The sequence below is a fragment of the Sorex fumeus genome, unplaced genomic scaffold, assembly GCF_029834395.1.
Source record: "Sorex fumeus unplaced genomic scaffold, SorFum_2.1 ptg000098l, whole genome shotgun sequence".
NCBI lineage: Eukaryota > Metazoa > Chordata > Mammalia > Eulipotyphla > Soricidae > Sorex > Sorex fumeus.
Window position 1 is genome coordinate 32,786,496 of NW_026606155.1, and position 16,225 is coordinate 32,802,720.

A 16,225-nucleotide genomic window follows, 5' to 3' on the forward strand; every position below is an offset into this window, starting at 1 on the left:
GTGTGAAACAAGGTTGGAATATTAATTTATTTATGAATAATGCCACTGTTCTAGCACCATTTGTTGAAAAAGATGTATTTCCTCATTGATTTGCCTTGGCACTTTTGTAAAAAATGTAATTGACCATAAATGCATGGATTAAATTTTGGACTTTTAATTCTATTTCACTAATTTGTCTGTTCTTATTTACTTTTTAAAAAATGGAGTATAGGGTATGGGCAAACCAGCAGTATTCAGGGCTTACTCCTGGCTCTAGCAATGCTTTAGAAACCATTTTGGGGTTTTTGAATTAAATCAGCAGATGCAAAATAAACCCCTGTACTATCTCTTTGCTTGTATGCCAGCATCATACTATCTTTATCACTGTAACTTAATATTATCCTTTAAAACTGAGAAATATGAGGCCTGGAGAAAAAGTACAGCAGTTAGCTGTTTGCCTGGACCACTGTGGATCCCTGGCATCCCATATGATCTCCGGAGCCTAGAGTAGCTCCCGAGAAAAGCTAGGTGTGTACTACTTCCACCACAATAAAAAATAACACTGGGAAATATGAGTCATCTATATTCACATATTTGTAGGTTGTTTTTGAAATCGTGGAATCTGTTTACAACTGTATTGAAATAATTGTTTTATTCTTGCAATACTGCTGCATCAGTTTTCTATAAATGTGCAAAGATTTACTCCACTTTTGACCAATGTCCCTCTCCCCACCTTATTTTTTATATTGTTTTTGCTTTCCTTAGCTTTTTATACTACTATCTGAATTTTAGATTCAGACTTTCAGTTTATTAGAATATAAGCATTTTACAATATGTTGAAGCGTATTAAGTTCATTTAAGGTTAACTTAGGGGATATTTTTATGTTAACAATATTGTAGCATGTAATTTCAGCAAGGTTTCATAGGCCCTAAGATTTTATTTTGTATTGGGCCTTGAAGATTATGTAGCGCACCATTGAATTGGATATTAAGGGATAAGTAAGAGCTCCCCCACAGTGAGAAGTAGGAAAAACAATGTGTGCAATATTACAAATAGATTCTGGACTTCAAAGTGACTCAGTGTGGCTTCTGTGTAGAGGTCAACTGAAAAGTAAAGGAAATGGTTGGAAAGGAAGGTTGGACAGTGCCTCAATGGGATTTCTGACTAATATTTATTAAAGAGTTTTATTTTTATCCTGTGATTTCTTTTTGGCCTGGGACACTATTATATTTGATACACAATAGTAAAGAATTAAGTGGAGTGAAAAAGTCTGAGACTAGAAATTAAGACAGAGAGAGTAATTCATCAGTTACTGTGATATTTAAAAAGTGATCCGAGATCTTGCCAGCTACACAATGGAAATGTTATATAGTTTCTTTGAAGACTTTTTATTTATTATTTTTAAAATAAAAACCTTTTTTAATAGAAACCTATGAGTTGAGCTGCTGTATTTCAGTAATACTTGCATCAGTGGTAGAGTTTGCAATCTGTTTTGTTTCCTATGAAGGGCATATTCTCATATTATGAAAATGTGGAGAATTGACATAAAAATGGAGCCAGGAATATTTCATTAGTGAATCCTGTAATTGTATCAATTATTCTAGAATTTTCAGCATTTGCATCTTTCTAACTTCCCTCATTCACATTAGGTATTATTCAATGTATTAACATAAAAAGATGCTCTTACTTGCATCCTCCCTCTTTCCGTCCATCCGTCTGTCCGTCCCTCCCTCCCTCCCTTCCTTCCTTCCTTCCTTCCTTCCCTCCCTCCTTCCTTATCTTGATTTATATCTTTGTCCTTTTTCTTTACATTAGTCAGTCAATTCATTTATCAAATTTTATTTGGGATTAATAGTTAACACTGGATTAATAACACATTCTTGACCTTGATGAGCTTAAGTTTATAATAGGCTTAGGTGGCCGTTTTAAGAGTGTGGTGCTTAGTCTTCCTTCACAAATTAAATTTGTTAAAAGAATATCTGCTCTAGCCCAATTACTGTGGTGTTTGTTAGGATGAGCTTATATTTTTAAATACATATATGACAGTCTTTAATAAATACCACTTTGTTGTATTAGTTCAGGTTGAAATGGATTGAAACTAAGCCAACTAGTTCCCATGAGTCAGATAAACTAGAGTTCCTGCTTCATTACATGAAGCAACAAATTCCTAGTCAATTCTCTGAATTCACGCATCTGGAAAGCGATGGACCATTTGAGAGAAAACACCTCTGTACTCCCTCAAATTAATAATACTAAATCCATGCCATTAACCAAATTATTGTAACCCTTTTATCCCTCTGACTTTATTGGATATCAAAGTTCAGTCCACATTCAAATTATTCAGTTTTTGGTATCACTTTTTTGATCAAATATCCTATTTTTGAAATGGAAGGCTCAGTTGGCTATGTTCCCTTTTAAGTTTAAGAAGCTTTTATCATTTAAATAAATTAAGGCTTCCAGCATGGGCTCTTTGAAACATAATGAAGCAAGGAGAAGAAAAGCTTAAATGAAATAAACCAATTTGCTGATAGAAACAGTAGAGTCTATTGTGCATTCTACCAATCAATGTGTGACTGGAATCATAGCTTTATTTACAATTTTTTTTAATATGTGGTCCTTAATTTATTTGGTGTTCATTAGCAATTTGATTTGTCTTTGAAATAAAAAGGACCAGAGTACAGTAAGGATGAAAGAATATTAACTTTTTTAATACCGATAAAGAAATAAAATGTTATATTTTTATAGCTGATTTCTTTCAATATCATATTGATAATCCTAGAGAGACATTTTTTTTAGCTTTCATATAAGTTAATTTATAAACTTTCATTAATTTATAAGCTTTGCTGGGATCCTCAATGTTTTCTAAAATAATATTTAAGGGTGAATATATGATGTTATTTCCAGAGAAAATGTCATTATTTACCAACAATAATCAGACTAACCTTTATAGGGACAGAGAGATAGTCAAGTGGGTAGGGCACTTACCTTGCATCCAGATGACCTAGGTTTGATCCCTGGAACCATATAGGGTCTCCTAAGCCCTTCTAGGAGTGACCTCTGATCTCAGAGTCAAGAGTAAACCTGAGCACTGGGTATGGCTCAAAAACAAAATAAAATATTAATCCATATATATAGCACTGTCCTCCCGTTGTCCATCGATTTGCTCGAGCAGGCCCTGTAAAGTCTCCATTCTGAGACTTGTTGTTATTGTGTTTGGCATATTGAATGCGTCACAGGTAGTTTGCCAGGCTTTACCGTGTGGGTGGAATACTCTTGGTAGCTTGCCGGCTCTCCGAGAGGGGCAGAGGTATCGAATATAGGTTATATATTGAATTAGCAGGAAACATTTTACCTGACGTACAACATGATGACTGTTTAATAATAATTTCTTAATATTAATAATTTAATATTAATTTCTTTTAATAGTTCTAAGTTTGCATATTACTTCCATTACTGAAAAGTAGAAGTGAGAATTTTTAATAAAGATTAAAACTTGCTATTTTTAAAAGGCTTAACATGAATAAGCTGTATCAACCTTTTCATTCTGTTAAACCAAGCCATATTATTTCATTAATGACAAAAATTTCTTTAAGGGAAAGATTCTTCAAAATATGAGGATGCTTATGCACAAAGCAGCAAAATTTTTAGTAATTATTTTATCTTATGAGAGCATACTTATTATAATTGTCTTATAGTAATAAAAATGTATCATAAAGCCTAGGATCATAAGTCATCTTCAAAACCAAAAAGTCTAGAGAGAACCTATTGTTTCAATGCTTAAATCCATCAAGTTAATTACACTAGGCACCTCTGTACTTTTGCTTATTTACCTTTTAAAACTCATTTCAGGAATGAACAATAATATTAGCTATAAATAAACTGATTGTGGCATCTCAGTAGATTGTTAGTCTTGTAAGCTTTCTAAGCATGATAACATAACATGTTCAATTTCTATTTCTTTGTTTTTGATTTCTACACATATACTATGTTATCTTGAATTAAGAAAGTTTTACACTGTCATCAGCTGAAAAATAATTTCCGAATTGTTATTGCTTCTTTGCACATTGATTCAAATTCTTTTAAGACTCATTGTGAATCAAATATTCAAAGATTATTCTCTTCAGCAAATATTTGTTAGCTGTTGATATGAATGTCACAATGATACCATGATACCAGAAGTGACTATTTGTGCCCATATGAAGAAATATGAATAAATTTACATTAGTGATAAATTACTGCAATATGGGCAATATTGATTCATTGCTTAGAGAGAAGACAATAAAGGAAGTAGGAAATCATTTTATAATTAGTTATTTTTATGCAGAAACCTACTACAAACATACTTTTATGAAATGCATGTAAATATTAATATATAACATTTAGTTCTTAAAAACTTTCAATGTAACAGACACTCTTCATAACTTTATGTTGTAGGATAGGCAAGAGTCTCTATCTCTGTAAAACAATGAATTTAAATATTAGATTAGGATGGCATTAGAGTCTTGGGAAAAAATCACATTTTTAACCCTCTGCAACCCCTACTTTTCACAAATGTAGTGAATTTAATATATAGAGAAGCAAATTAAAATACAAGATTTTCTTTTTTTTTTCTTTTTTTCAACCCAGCATTGCACAGGGGTTATTACTGACTCATTCACTCAGGAATTACTCCTGGTGGTGCTCAGGGGACCATATGGGATGCTGGGAATCGAACCCGGATCGGCCGCATGCAAGGCAAACACCCTACCCTCTGTGCTATCGCTCCAGCCCCCCTAAAATACAAGGGTTTCTCTAAAGATGACTAGGAGTTATAGATTAATGGTATTTATTCTAATTTTTCCTTTTAATTTTATTTTATTAAAGCACCATTATTTGTAGTGATTCATAGCTAGGTTTTAGACAAAGAGTGTTACAGCACTGATTCTTAATGGTGTCATGATGACATGTATTCAATCTGAAACAAATCTACTGGTTTTATTATTGAAATGTAGAAGTTTATTATTTTTTATAACTAATAATTTAGTGTTTTAATGTGTGAAATAAGACAATTGGAAGATAATCACATTTGAACTTTTTATGCACAGTTTTTTCTTTTTTAATACTCACTTCTCATTATTGGTTTATAATAGTATATAAAGTTGGGGCTCCAACTTCACATATTTATATATGTATAAATTTCAGTTTACCTATCAGAAAAGTTCTGATGCCATTACCATGGTCAGATTCACTCCTTCAGTCTGACCTTCCTTCCCCTTCCTCTATAGTAAACATCTTAGCTTTTAGAATCTAGAAATTATTTTGGTATGGTTTGTTCATTTTGATTTTTTATATTCCGCATATGTGTGAAGTCAGCCAGGAGTTATCTTTTGCAATCTCATTTATTTTGCTTATCATAATCACCTCAAATTTTATCCATGTTGTCATAAAAGGCATAAGTTTGTTCTTCACAATAGCTGAGTGATATTCCACTGAGGTATATATACAACTTCTTTATGCATTCATCTGTGTGTAGACATTTAGTTTATTTCCATGACTTGCTATTTAAAGACATGCAATAATGCTAAATAATACTGTTATAAACACAAATGTGCAAATAGCTTGCAAATTAGTGCTTACATATTTTCTGTTTAAATAGTGAGTATTATACCATATTTCTAATTTTAATTTTTAGAGGAATATCCATGCTGTTTTCTAAAGAGGCTGCAGCAGTTTAAATTCCCACCAACAGCAGAAAAGTTTCTTTTTCCCTGTGAGGGGACTTTTGCAGACTGCTCCCTGAAGTTTTTTCCAGCTGTCAAGACTAACAATTTTCCAACAAGCACAGACATTCCAGCATTTTTTCAACTCAGTATTATTTAGGAACAGTTCTCTGTGACAAATGCTCTGTGAAGTTACCAACTGAGTATAAAACTGGAGTTTACACCAATTGAGTTTTATACCAAATGAGTAGAAAAAAATATTTTAAGTCTTGGTAATGATGTCCAAGTTATCTGGGAGAGCTGCAATAGAATCTAGTGGCATAATGTTGGGATCAAACTCCATGGATTTGTATGCTAAATGCTCATGCTTATTCATTCTGTGGCTTCAATAAAACATCTTAAACTGTATACATATTCATTTTTCTATAATATTGGAATAAAATAGTTATGACCTTTAATGTGTAGGTGTAAGTGATTTTTTTTCTGTTTTGTTTCATTTGGGGGGGGAGGGGTGCTGCACCTGTCAGTGCTCAGGGATCACTCCTGGCAGTGGTCAGGGAACTATATGTTCTGCCAGGATCAAACCCACATCAGTTGTGTGCAAATCGAACACCCTATATGCTCTACTATCTCTACAGGCTATAAGTGATCTCTTTCGATATATGTAAACTTTTAAGGAACTTTTTAGTAAGTCAAAATTTCCATTGTGTAGTCAGGAAATAAAATAACCCTGGTATGTCATTATATTGAAAACATAAAAAAGAAAAAGTCCTTGCCTCAAACGTCCACAAATTATCAGTCTTTGAGGACACTTGTGCTTAATTAAATTCTATAAGCTGTGAACCTAACATGGCAGTACATGAGGCCATAGAAGTATCAGTAACATCCTTATCTATTGAATACCTGTAGAGTTGTAAATTTAGCAATAAAAAATATGGAACACCCAGTAAATTCAAATTTTAGGTAAACAATAAATGCCTTTTCCATATTTATTGAGATACTATGATTTACAATACTATTAATGATAGTTTTATGTGTGTATATTTCCAAAACCACACTCATCACCAGTGTCAGCTTGCCTCCACCAATATCCCAGAGGTCCCCTCCCATCCAAACGTTGTTTATTTCCCCACCCAGTGAACTCAGTTCTGTGAACCAGTTCTGTTGCTTTTGGTATTTTTTGTTCCTCACTGTGTATCTTTCTATCTCATATCACTGTATCACTGTCTTCCCATTGTTCATCAATTTGCTCGAGTAGGCACCAGTAATGTCTCCATTCATCCCAGTCCTGAGATTTTAGCAGCCTCTGCTTACTCGTCCTTCCCCACACTACCGTATTGGAGGCTCTTTCAGGGTCAGGGGAATGAGGCCTGTTATTGTTACTGTTTTTGGTATATCAAATATTCCATGGGTAGCTTGCCAGGCTCTGCCGTGACTATCCCATATATAAGAGATTTCACTCTGTATCTTTCTCTTTCTTTCCAACTTACTTCACTCATCATGATACCCTCTAGTTTTATATATTTAGCTTTGTAGCTAAATATATAAAACTAGATATTTTATGATATCCTTTCTTATAGCTGCAGAGTATTCTATCATGTATATATACCACACAGTTTGGATTCATTCATGCATAACTAGATATTTCATTGGTTTCTATAGCTTTACTATTATACTAAGCACTTCAGTAAACATGTGCTTTCAATTTAATATTATGTATTTTGGGGGGTAGATATTAAGAAGCAGTGTCACTGGGTTATGTGAGTGTTCTAGCAAAAAGAAGTATCCATATTATTTCCTATAGAAATTGAACCAGAAAACATACCCACCATCAGTGAATGAGGGCCCTTTCTTACTACATATTATTTTCAGGCTTTTTGCAATATTCTATTCTCACTGGTGTGAGGTGATATCTCATTGGTTTGATATAAAACTGAATACTTCTCAAATTAAAAACTTCAAATGTGGTTCCATTCATGGGACTGGAGCTATAGCACAGTGGGTAGGGCGTTTGCCTTGCATGCAGCCAACACGGACAACATAGGTTCGATTCCCAGCACCCCATATGATCCCCTGGGCACTGCCAGGAGCAATTCCCGAGTGCATGAGCCAGGAGTAACCCCTGAGCATTGCCGGGTGTGACCCAAAAAGCAAAAAATATATATATTATTTTTAAAAATATGCATTCCAAATATTTCTGTCAAACACTTGTACTCCTTCACTAATAGTTTGAAATTCATCACTCTCCTACCCAAACCTAAAAACTATTCTTAGTTACCATATCGCAGCTAAATTTTGTCGTTGCAAGGTTAAATAATCTCTTTTTTAAAAAGTCATCAATAGTGGGAAGAATGTGGTCAATCATTTCTGTTAGTCCATCATGAGTTCAGAAAACCAAACTGAGTACCCTTTCAATGAAAATGAAATGGAAAGAATATCTGTGATTCCAGATTTAAGTATCTGGACCCAAACAGTTTTCATATCTTGAAAGCTTTAGCATAAGCTCTGTTTATATAGGAAGCCTAAGAAATATGTCAACCCATTTAACAACTTCTAATTAGATTCTGGAATTCATATTATATATATTTTTTAATTTTGTAGTTTTGTGTGAGGGCCACACCCAGCTGTGCTCAAGGCCTTTTTCTTGGCTCAGTGTTCAGGGATCACTCCTGATGGACTTGGGGAAAATATGGATGCCAGGAATCGAACATGGGTTGGGCATATACAAGGCAAGCAACTTACAGTGTATACTCTCTCTCCAGCACCGCTCATATTACATCTTATAAAATGATTCAATTTTATGTGCTAAGAGTAAAAAGTAAAGGCCTTCCCGTTGATCATCCATTTGCTCGAGCGGGCCCAGTAACGTCTCCATTGGAGACTTTGTGGTTACTGTGTCTAAGAGAAAAAAAATATATGCTGATCTTTAGAAACAATTACAAAACTTAAGAAATATTTTTAAAAATAAGATTTATTACCACTTATAATAAAGTTGTATTAGTGAATCTGACTCAATTTATAAAATGTCCTCTTGGGTGGAGGATTGCTCTCTCCCTCACTTTTATGTAACAGTGGTCATTATTAGTACTAGTTTCTGTTATAAAATCAATGGCCGCAAGTTACTCTTAGAAGCTGTTGAATCTTCCTAAGTGGTTATTCATGTTTTTAAATAGTGTTTTATGAGAACTTAAGATAGAGAGAATCAATAGATTTTGAAGGTGTATTTTTTCTGGGGACTAAATACTTCGCATATTTTTAAATATTTCATATATTTGAAGGGCTGGAGCGATAGCACAGCGGTAGGGCATTTGCCTTGCACACAGCCAACATGGCCGACCCGAGTTCGATTCCTCCGCCCCTCTCAGAGAGTCCGGCAAGCTACCGAGAGTATTTTGCCCACACAGGAGAGCCTGGCAAGCTACCCGTGATGTATTCGATATGCCAAACACAGTAACAACAAAGTCTCCAATGGAGACGTTACTGGGCCCGCTCGAGCAAATCATTGAAAAACGGGAGGACAGACATATTTGAAAAGTTTTTGTTAAAGAACTGTGGCTTGCAAAGTTATTGATAGTTGAATTTTAGGCACATAATATCTCAACACCAATCCCACCACCAGTGTCAACTTCCCTCTACCAGTCTACCTTACCCCCATTCTGTATCTCTTCTCTATTCCTTGTGGTAAGCATCCTACTGAAGAACAGTTCTCAATTTATTTTGCCTTTGGCTGTTTTTTATACTCTTACTTTGTTTCTTTATCTCCCGCTTATGAGACAGATTATTCTTTGTTTCTCTGTCCCTCTCCATCTATCTCCTTCTGATTATCTTCGTTCAACATGATACTCTCAGATTCAGCCATGTAACAGCAAATTGAATGATTTTATTGTTTCTTATAATAAAGTAACATTCCAATATATTGGCATATATATTGAATATATACATATCATATATATATATATATGTATGAGTGTATGTGTGTGTGCATGTGTCATAGTATGTTTATCCAGTCATTTGTTCTTGGACACTAGACTTGTTTCCAGATTTAGGCTACTGTGAATACTATTTGTAGTTACTGGTTTTGGCATATCGAATACACAGCGGTTAGCTTGCCAGGCTCTTCCATGCAGGCAGAATACTCTCGGTAGCTTGCCAGTCTTTCCGAGAGGGATAGAGGCTTTTGGGGTGACCTCTAATCGCCCTTGTAGGTGTTACCATATTTGAACCCTATCAAATATGGTACGACAATTCCAGAAGATGGGTATTTAGTGTCTTATGATGTCTCAAGCCGCCGCGCGGGTCCGGAAAGCGTCCTGGAGTGTGGTGACGGCTGGGTAGTGGAAGTAGTGTCCACTACTGGGAACTCTTTGGTACTATTGCGGCAACATGGGAAGATGCCATTGTTGACAACATTGACGAGGAATACGATCGACTGGTTCAGCACCTCCATGAATGTGCGAGGAACGCCAAGAGAGAGATAGCCACAAAAAATCGCCTATCTTCGAAAACTCTTGAGCTAATTCGCCAGCGTGGTTTTGCGCATGCCTCCAGCAACCGCAAGGTAACGTTTGAGCTCGCAAAGCAGTGCCGAGATGCGATCAAGGAAGACCTCAAAGAGAGAAGAGCAGAAGTACTGGTAGATGCGGCAGAAGCCGGGAAAAGTATTCGTAACGCCCGCCTGTCCTTTGCCAACTACAAGACCAAGATGACTGCCCTCCGACGTCCTGATGGATCTATCACATCCTCCAGAACGGCAATGGAGAAGATTATCCATGACTTCTCCTCAAATCTCTTCGATAGCCATGTCCACTTGCCGACATACCAAATTCCACAGGATGGATATGTCGTTCCCAAAGTTCTCCCTTCTGAAATCCGACACGCCATTTCATCGGTAAAGAAACAAACAGCACCCGGCCCAGACAAGGTCAGACGTGAACACCTGAAGAACCTGCCGTCAGTACTCATCAATACACTGGCTCGACTCTTCATTCGCTACCTGTCTGAATGCAAGGTTCCGTCCCAGTGGAAAACCAGCAGGACTGTACTACTGTTCAAGAAGGGAGACATCCATGATATTGGCAACTATCGCCCAATCTGCCTATTGTCTGTCATCTACAAGTTGTTCACTCGAATCATCCTAAATAGGATTGGCAGAACACTAGATGAAGGACAACCATGTGAGCAAGCAGGGTTCCGCAAAGGATTCAGCTCCATCGACCATATCCACACGATAACCAAGCTCATTGAGGTTTCTCGGGAGTTCAAGAATCCGCTCTGCTTAACGTTCATTGATTTAAAGAAGGCCTTTGATTCTGTTGAGACGGAAGCGGTCATTGAAGCCCTAGCCAATCAGGGCATTCAAGCCCAATACATCAGGATCCTCCGTGAGCTGTATTGAGGATTCACTACCAGGATCTCACCATTCTACAAAGAAGTGATCGTTGATGTCAAGAGAGGGGTGCGGCAGGGTGATACCATTTCACCAAAACTCTTCAGTGCCACCCTCGAGAACATCATGCGACGACTGGAATGGGAAGGAATGGGAGTGAATATAGATGGTCGGCAACTACACCACCTCCGCTTTGCTGATGACATTGTTTTAATAACACCAAACATCAGCCAAGCGGCACAAATGCTGGCCGACTTTGACCGTGAGTGTGGAAAGGTAGGACTACAGCTGAATCTTACGAAGACAATGTTTATGAGAAACAGCCTTGTTCCTGAAGCCCCATTCGCTCTCAATGGAATGACCATCTCCGAATGCAACAGCTATGTGTACCTAGGTCGAGAAGTCAACATGACAAATGACCTGGCACCCGAGCTGCGCAGGAGGAAGAGAGCGGCTTGGAACGCCTTCAAGAACGTGGAAGAAATAGCTAAGAGGACGAAGAACCCCTGGCTCCGGGCACATCTCTTTGATTCCACTGTTCTTCCTGCATTAACATATGCCTCAGAGACCTGGGCCCTACGCAAACAAGATGAGAACGCCATTCAGGTCTCCCAAAGAAGAATAGAAAGAGCTATGCTTGGAATATCACGTTTCACTCAAATGAGAGAAAGAATCCGGAGTTCTGACATCCATCGACGATCAAGGATCCGGGACGCTGTCTCATTTGCCAAGGTGTCGAAAATCAGATGGGCTGGTCACGTAATGAGATTTAAAGACGACCATTGGACTAGAGCTGTTACTGATTGGATTCCACGGGATGTCAAGAGACCGCGTGGCCGCCCACCTACCAGATGGTCAGACATCTTCGTCAATATCATGAACGATCGGTTTGAGGCCCTTCATGTTCCCGGAGCGAACAGATGCCATTGGGCTACACTAGCACGCGACAGGGACAAATGGAGACGTTACTGGTGCCCGCTCGAGCAAATCGACGACTAACGGGAAGTTAAGTGATTAAGTGATTAAGTGAATACTATTTCAGTAAACAGAGTGTAAATGTTTTTTTGCGTTGTGTTTTTGGGCCCTTGGGTATACGAAGTGGAATTGCTAGATAATATCAAATCTCAACTCAGTTTGTTTGTTTGTTTTAGTGTTCATATTGTTTTCAAAGAGGATAAACCAGTGGACATTCCCACCAGCAGTGAATGAGGGTTCCTTTTTCTCCACATCCACGCCAACACTGGTTATTTTGGGCTTTTGTTATGTGTGCTAGTCTCATAATATCTCATTTTGGTTTGCACTTTCCTGATGAAGAGTGATGTGGAGTATTTTTTCATATATCATTTGGTTGTTTATCTTGAAGCAAGTTTCTGTTCATCTCTTTCTTCTGTTTTTTTGATGAAGTTGGTTGATTTTTCTTGTAGTGTTCTACCAATATTTATATTATCGTGAATATTAACCCTTTATCAGATGAGTGGTGGTCAAACATTTCTCCTAGTCTGTGGGGTGTGTTTTTAAATTCTTACCAGTATTATTTATTGGTTGTTGTTGCTGTTGTTGGGGATATATTAAACAGTGCTTAGAAGGCCCAGGAGAAAGCTCACTAGGTTGGTGGTTCAATGCAAGGGTAAAAGGATGTGATATTGCTTAGAATCACTCACCCTGGAGGTGCTGCAGGCCTCCAGGGCCATACCTGGTGTGTTTAGGGGGCATTGGGAGTTACAGACAGTGATGTTCAGGGAATCATGTGGTGCCATGAATTGAACCTAGGTTGGTTGTATGTAAAACATGTGCCCTAATCTCAATTTTATACTTCTAGTCCCCCAAAATACTTTAAGTAAAATGGATTTTTATTATTCATATATAACCATAAATATAACACATATCTTTTAGTTTTGAATAATTATTATCAATAAATTGTTTAAATATTGGAGTTTGAAGAGTATAATTAGCTATCCATGAAAGAATTTCAATAAGAATTTAAATAGGAGTAAAAATGTTATTTCATGGATAACATTTTTACTCATATTTAAATTTTCAGTGGTGTGAGATTCATGTGTTTTCAAGACACTTTATTCAGTTAAATATAGAGCAATTTTAAGTAAAATCTGTATATTGAGATGGTACTTAAGTCTCAGGAAGTTGTACTTAAATATGGTTGTTTCGCTCCCTGGAGTCACATAAGTAGACAAATCTCTCTTTCAACCAAACTTAAATTAACAACCTATATTATTAAATTGTCTAGTTTCCCAGTATTTCAGAATTATTGCTATTTGTAACAAAGTGTATAACAATAACTACAACAAAAAAATCAAGTGTGGTAATAAGGGTAGTCTTAAAAATAGTTTTGATTTATACAAGAGAAAAAGACAAAATTAGTAATGGATTGCAAAATAATTGAACAACCATATACTTTCTTGATTATATTTATATCCCAACTTATATATGTGTGTAATAAAAATATGCATATATGCATAAACTAAAATGCTTTCCCTCTATTCAATTGTTTCTGGACTAACTTTTACATCAGATATGCAAGCAGTTGATCTAAATAAACCTTGTCAGTTTAGTTAATGTTCCTATGTTTGGTTTCCAGTATTAATGCACCAATTAACAATTATTTCAATATTTTTCCCTTAAGAAATTACCTTAGTCTGTATTTGACAGTTTTGTTCAGGAACATAAAGTGTGTCTTATCTACTGTCTTTCCATTTTAAAATGCATTTTATTTTTATAACCAGATTTTCATTCGTTCTCCCTCTCCACAGATCATATTTCGTAAAATCAGTGATGTGAAGAAAGAGGAGGAAGAACGCCTCAGACAGAAAAATGAAGTCACCCTCAGCATCCCTGTGGACCATCCAGTCAGAAAACTTTTTCAGAAGTTCAAGCAGCAGAAAGAACTTCGGAATCAGGGGTCAACGCAGAGTGACCCAGATCGAAACCAGCTCCAGGTAGAAAGTCGCTCCTTACAGAATGGCGCCTCCATCACTGGCACAAGTGTGGTCACTGTGTCACAGATCACACCTATTCAGACATCTCTGGCCTATGTAAAAACCAGTGAGTCCATCAAACAAAACAACCGTGATGCCCTGGAACTCAAGCCCAATGGAAGTGCTGACCCCAAATGTCTCAAAGTCAACAGCCCCATTAGAATGAAGAATGGAAATGGAAAAGGCTGGCTACGACTCAAGAACAATATGGGAGCACATGAAGAAAAAAAGGAAGACTGGAATAATGTCACAAAAGCTGAATCCATGGGGCTATTGTCAGATGACCCCAAGGGCAGTGATTCAGAGAGCAGCGTGACCAAAAACCCTTTAAGGAAAACAGATTCTTGTGACAGTGGGATTACAAAAAGTGACCTTCGTTTGGATAATGCTGGTGAGGCACGAAGTCCACTAGAGCACAGCCCCATTCAGGCTGATGCCAAGCACCCCTTTTATCCCATTCCTGAGCAGGCCTTACAGACCACACTGCAGGAAGTAAAACATGAACTCAAAGAGGACATTCAGCTGCTCAGCTGCAGAATGACTGCCCTGGAAAAGCAAGTGGCAGAAATTTTAAAAATACTCTCAGAAAAAAGTGTGCCACAGACCTCGTCTCCCAAATCTCAAATGCCACTTCAAGTACCTCCCCAAATACCATGTCAGGATATTTTTAGCGTTTCAAGGCCTGAATCACCTGAATCTGACAAAGATGAAATTCACTTTTAATATATATATATATACATGCATATATATTTGTTAATATATTAAAACAGTATATACATCTATATACATATGTGTATATATAGTATATACATATATATATATTTTCACTTGCTTTCAATATGATGAACATTATAGGGATTTTGATATGTAAATATTGCATGTCCAGCTGGATTCTGGCCTGCCAAAGAAGTGACTATTGAAAACATAGATATTGCTTGTATATTATGCAGTTGACTGCATGCACAATTTCCATTTATTTATAGTACTATTCTATAATTTAAAAAGGTATAATTTTTGTTAACCAAGGCAATGTAATATTTGAAGAATCAGGGTCCAACCTGCCAATGTTGCCATGAAAAATTTGATCTCAGGCTGAGTATATTGAGCTCTCATTTCTCACTGTTCTGTTAAGTTAAAGCTATAGATTACTATCAAGGAAGAGTTCAAACTCTTAAACTGCTAGTACCATTTTATGATCTCTTTCCATAGGATATGTTTCTATAACTTAGATTGTTTTCTGAACAGGCTGTGTTTGCTCCATTTAAAAGAATATTTTGTTGCCTCAGTCAGATAGCAGTGTGGGATTTTGAGAATTTATTGCTATGGGTTTTGTGCATGAATTGCATTTTTGCTCAACTATACCTCTCCTTTTTTTAACATTCTACTTAGATAGTAATCATTAACTCTTATGTAAGGAAATCCCTCCTCTCTCCGTCTTGGAGAACAGCTGCCATCTTGTAAGCTGGTTTTATTCACCCATAAATATTAAACTACTAATATAGTGTATATTATTATAGATATACTGCACCACAGGGTAAAGGGGCCTTCTAACAATTTATGTTAGAGATGCTGATTTTCCAAAGGTTACAAGTGTTTTAAATACATGTTCTTAAAACTTGCTGAAGGGTGAAATTGTATGATTCTTATTAAAGAAACAAATAGATGTAAACTATTTAATAATCATATTAAAACTGTAGTGGACTGTAGAGACAGTACAAGGGTTAATGCTCTTGTTTTACACACAGTCAACCCTGATTCAATCCTCAGCACCACATGTGGTTCCCAAGCACCACCTGGAGTGATCTCTGCTGCCAGAAGCAGGAGTAAATCATGAGTACCTCTGGGTTTGGATCTCCAAAATACACATGCAAAAAACCTAATATGGTATAAAACAAAACAGAATGTGAAAAGACAAGGTTTTGTAATCTGAAATTTAAAAAGAATGATAAACAGTGATGAAATAATTTATTATGATTATAGTTTATAGAGATAACATATGAACCGTGGTTTAAAAGATACAAAGAAGCATTTGGTAAGTTGTTCAACTCAGATAACTTTTCTATAATTTTATTCCAGTTACAATTTTCTAAAGCTTTTTTTGTGCACATTTCAACTACTGGACTTCTGCTGAGATGATACAATACTGTGGCTCAGACTGATCCACTTA

General features: G+C 36.5%; 1 protein-coding gene across 1 annotated transcript in view; it reads left to right on the forward strand.

The window, feature by feature from the left end:
• KCNH5 (potassium voltage-gated channel subfamily H member 5) overlaps nucleotides 1-15,912 on the forward strand; it is a 391,167-nt gene extending 375,255 nt beyond the window's left edge. The window contains exon 11 of the mRNA XM_056134093.1: nucleotides 13,834-15,912. Coding sequence (XP_055990068.1) covers nucleotides 13,834-14,781 — 948 coding nt within the window. The 3' untranslated portion in view covers nucleotides 14,782-15,912. The remainder of the gene's footprint in view (nucleotides 1-13,833) is intronic.
• The last annotated feature ends 313 nt before the right edge of the window (nucleotides 15,913-16,225 follow it).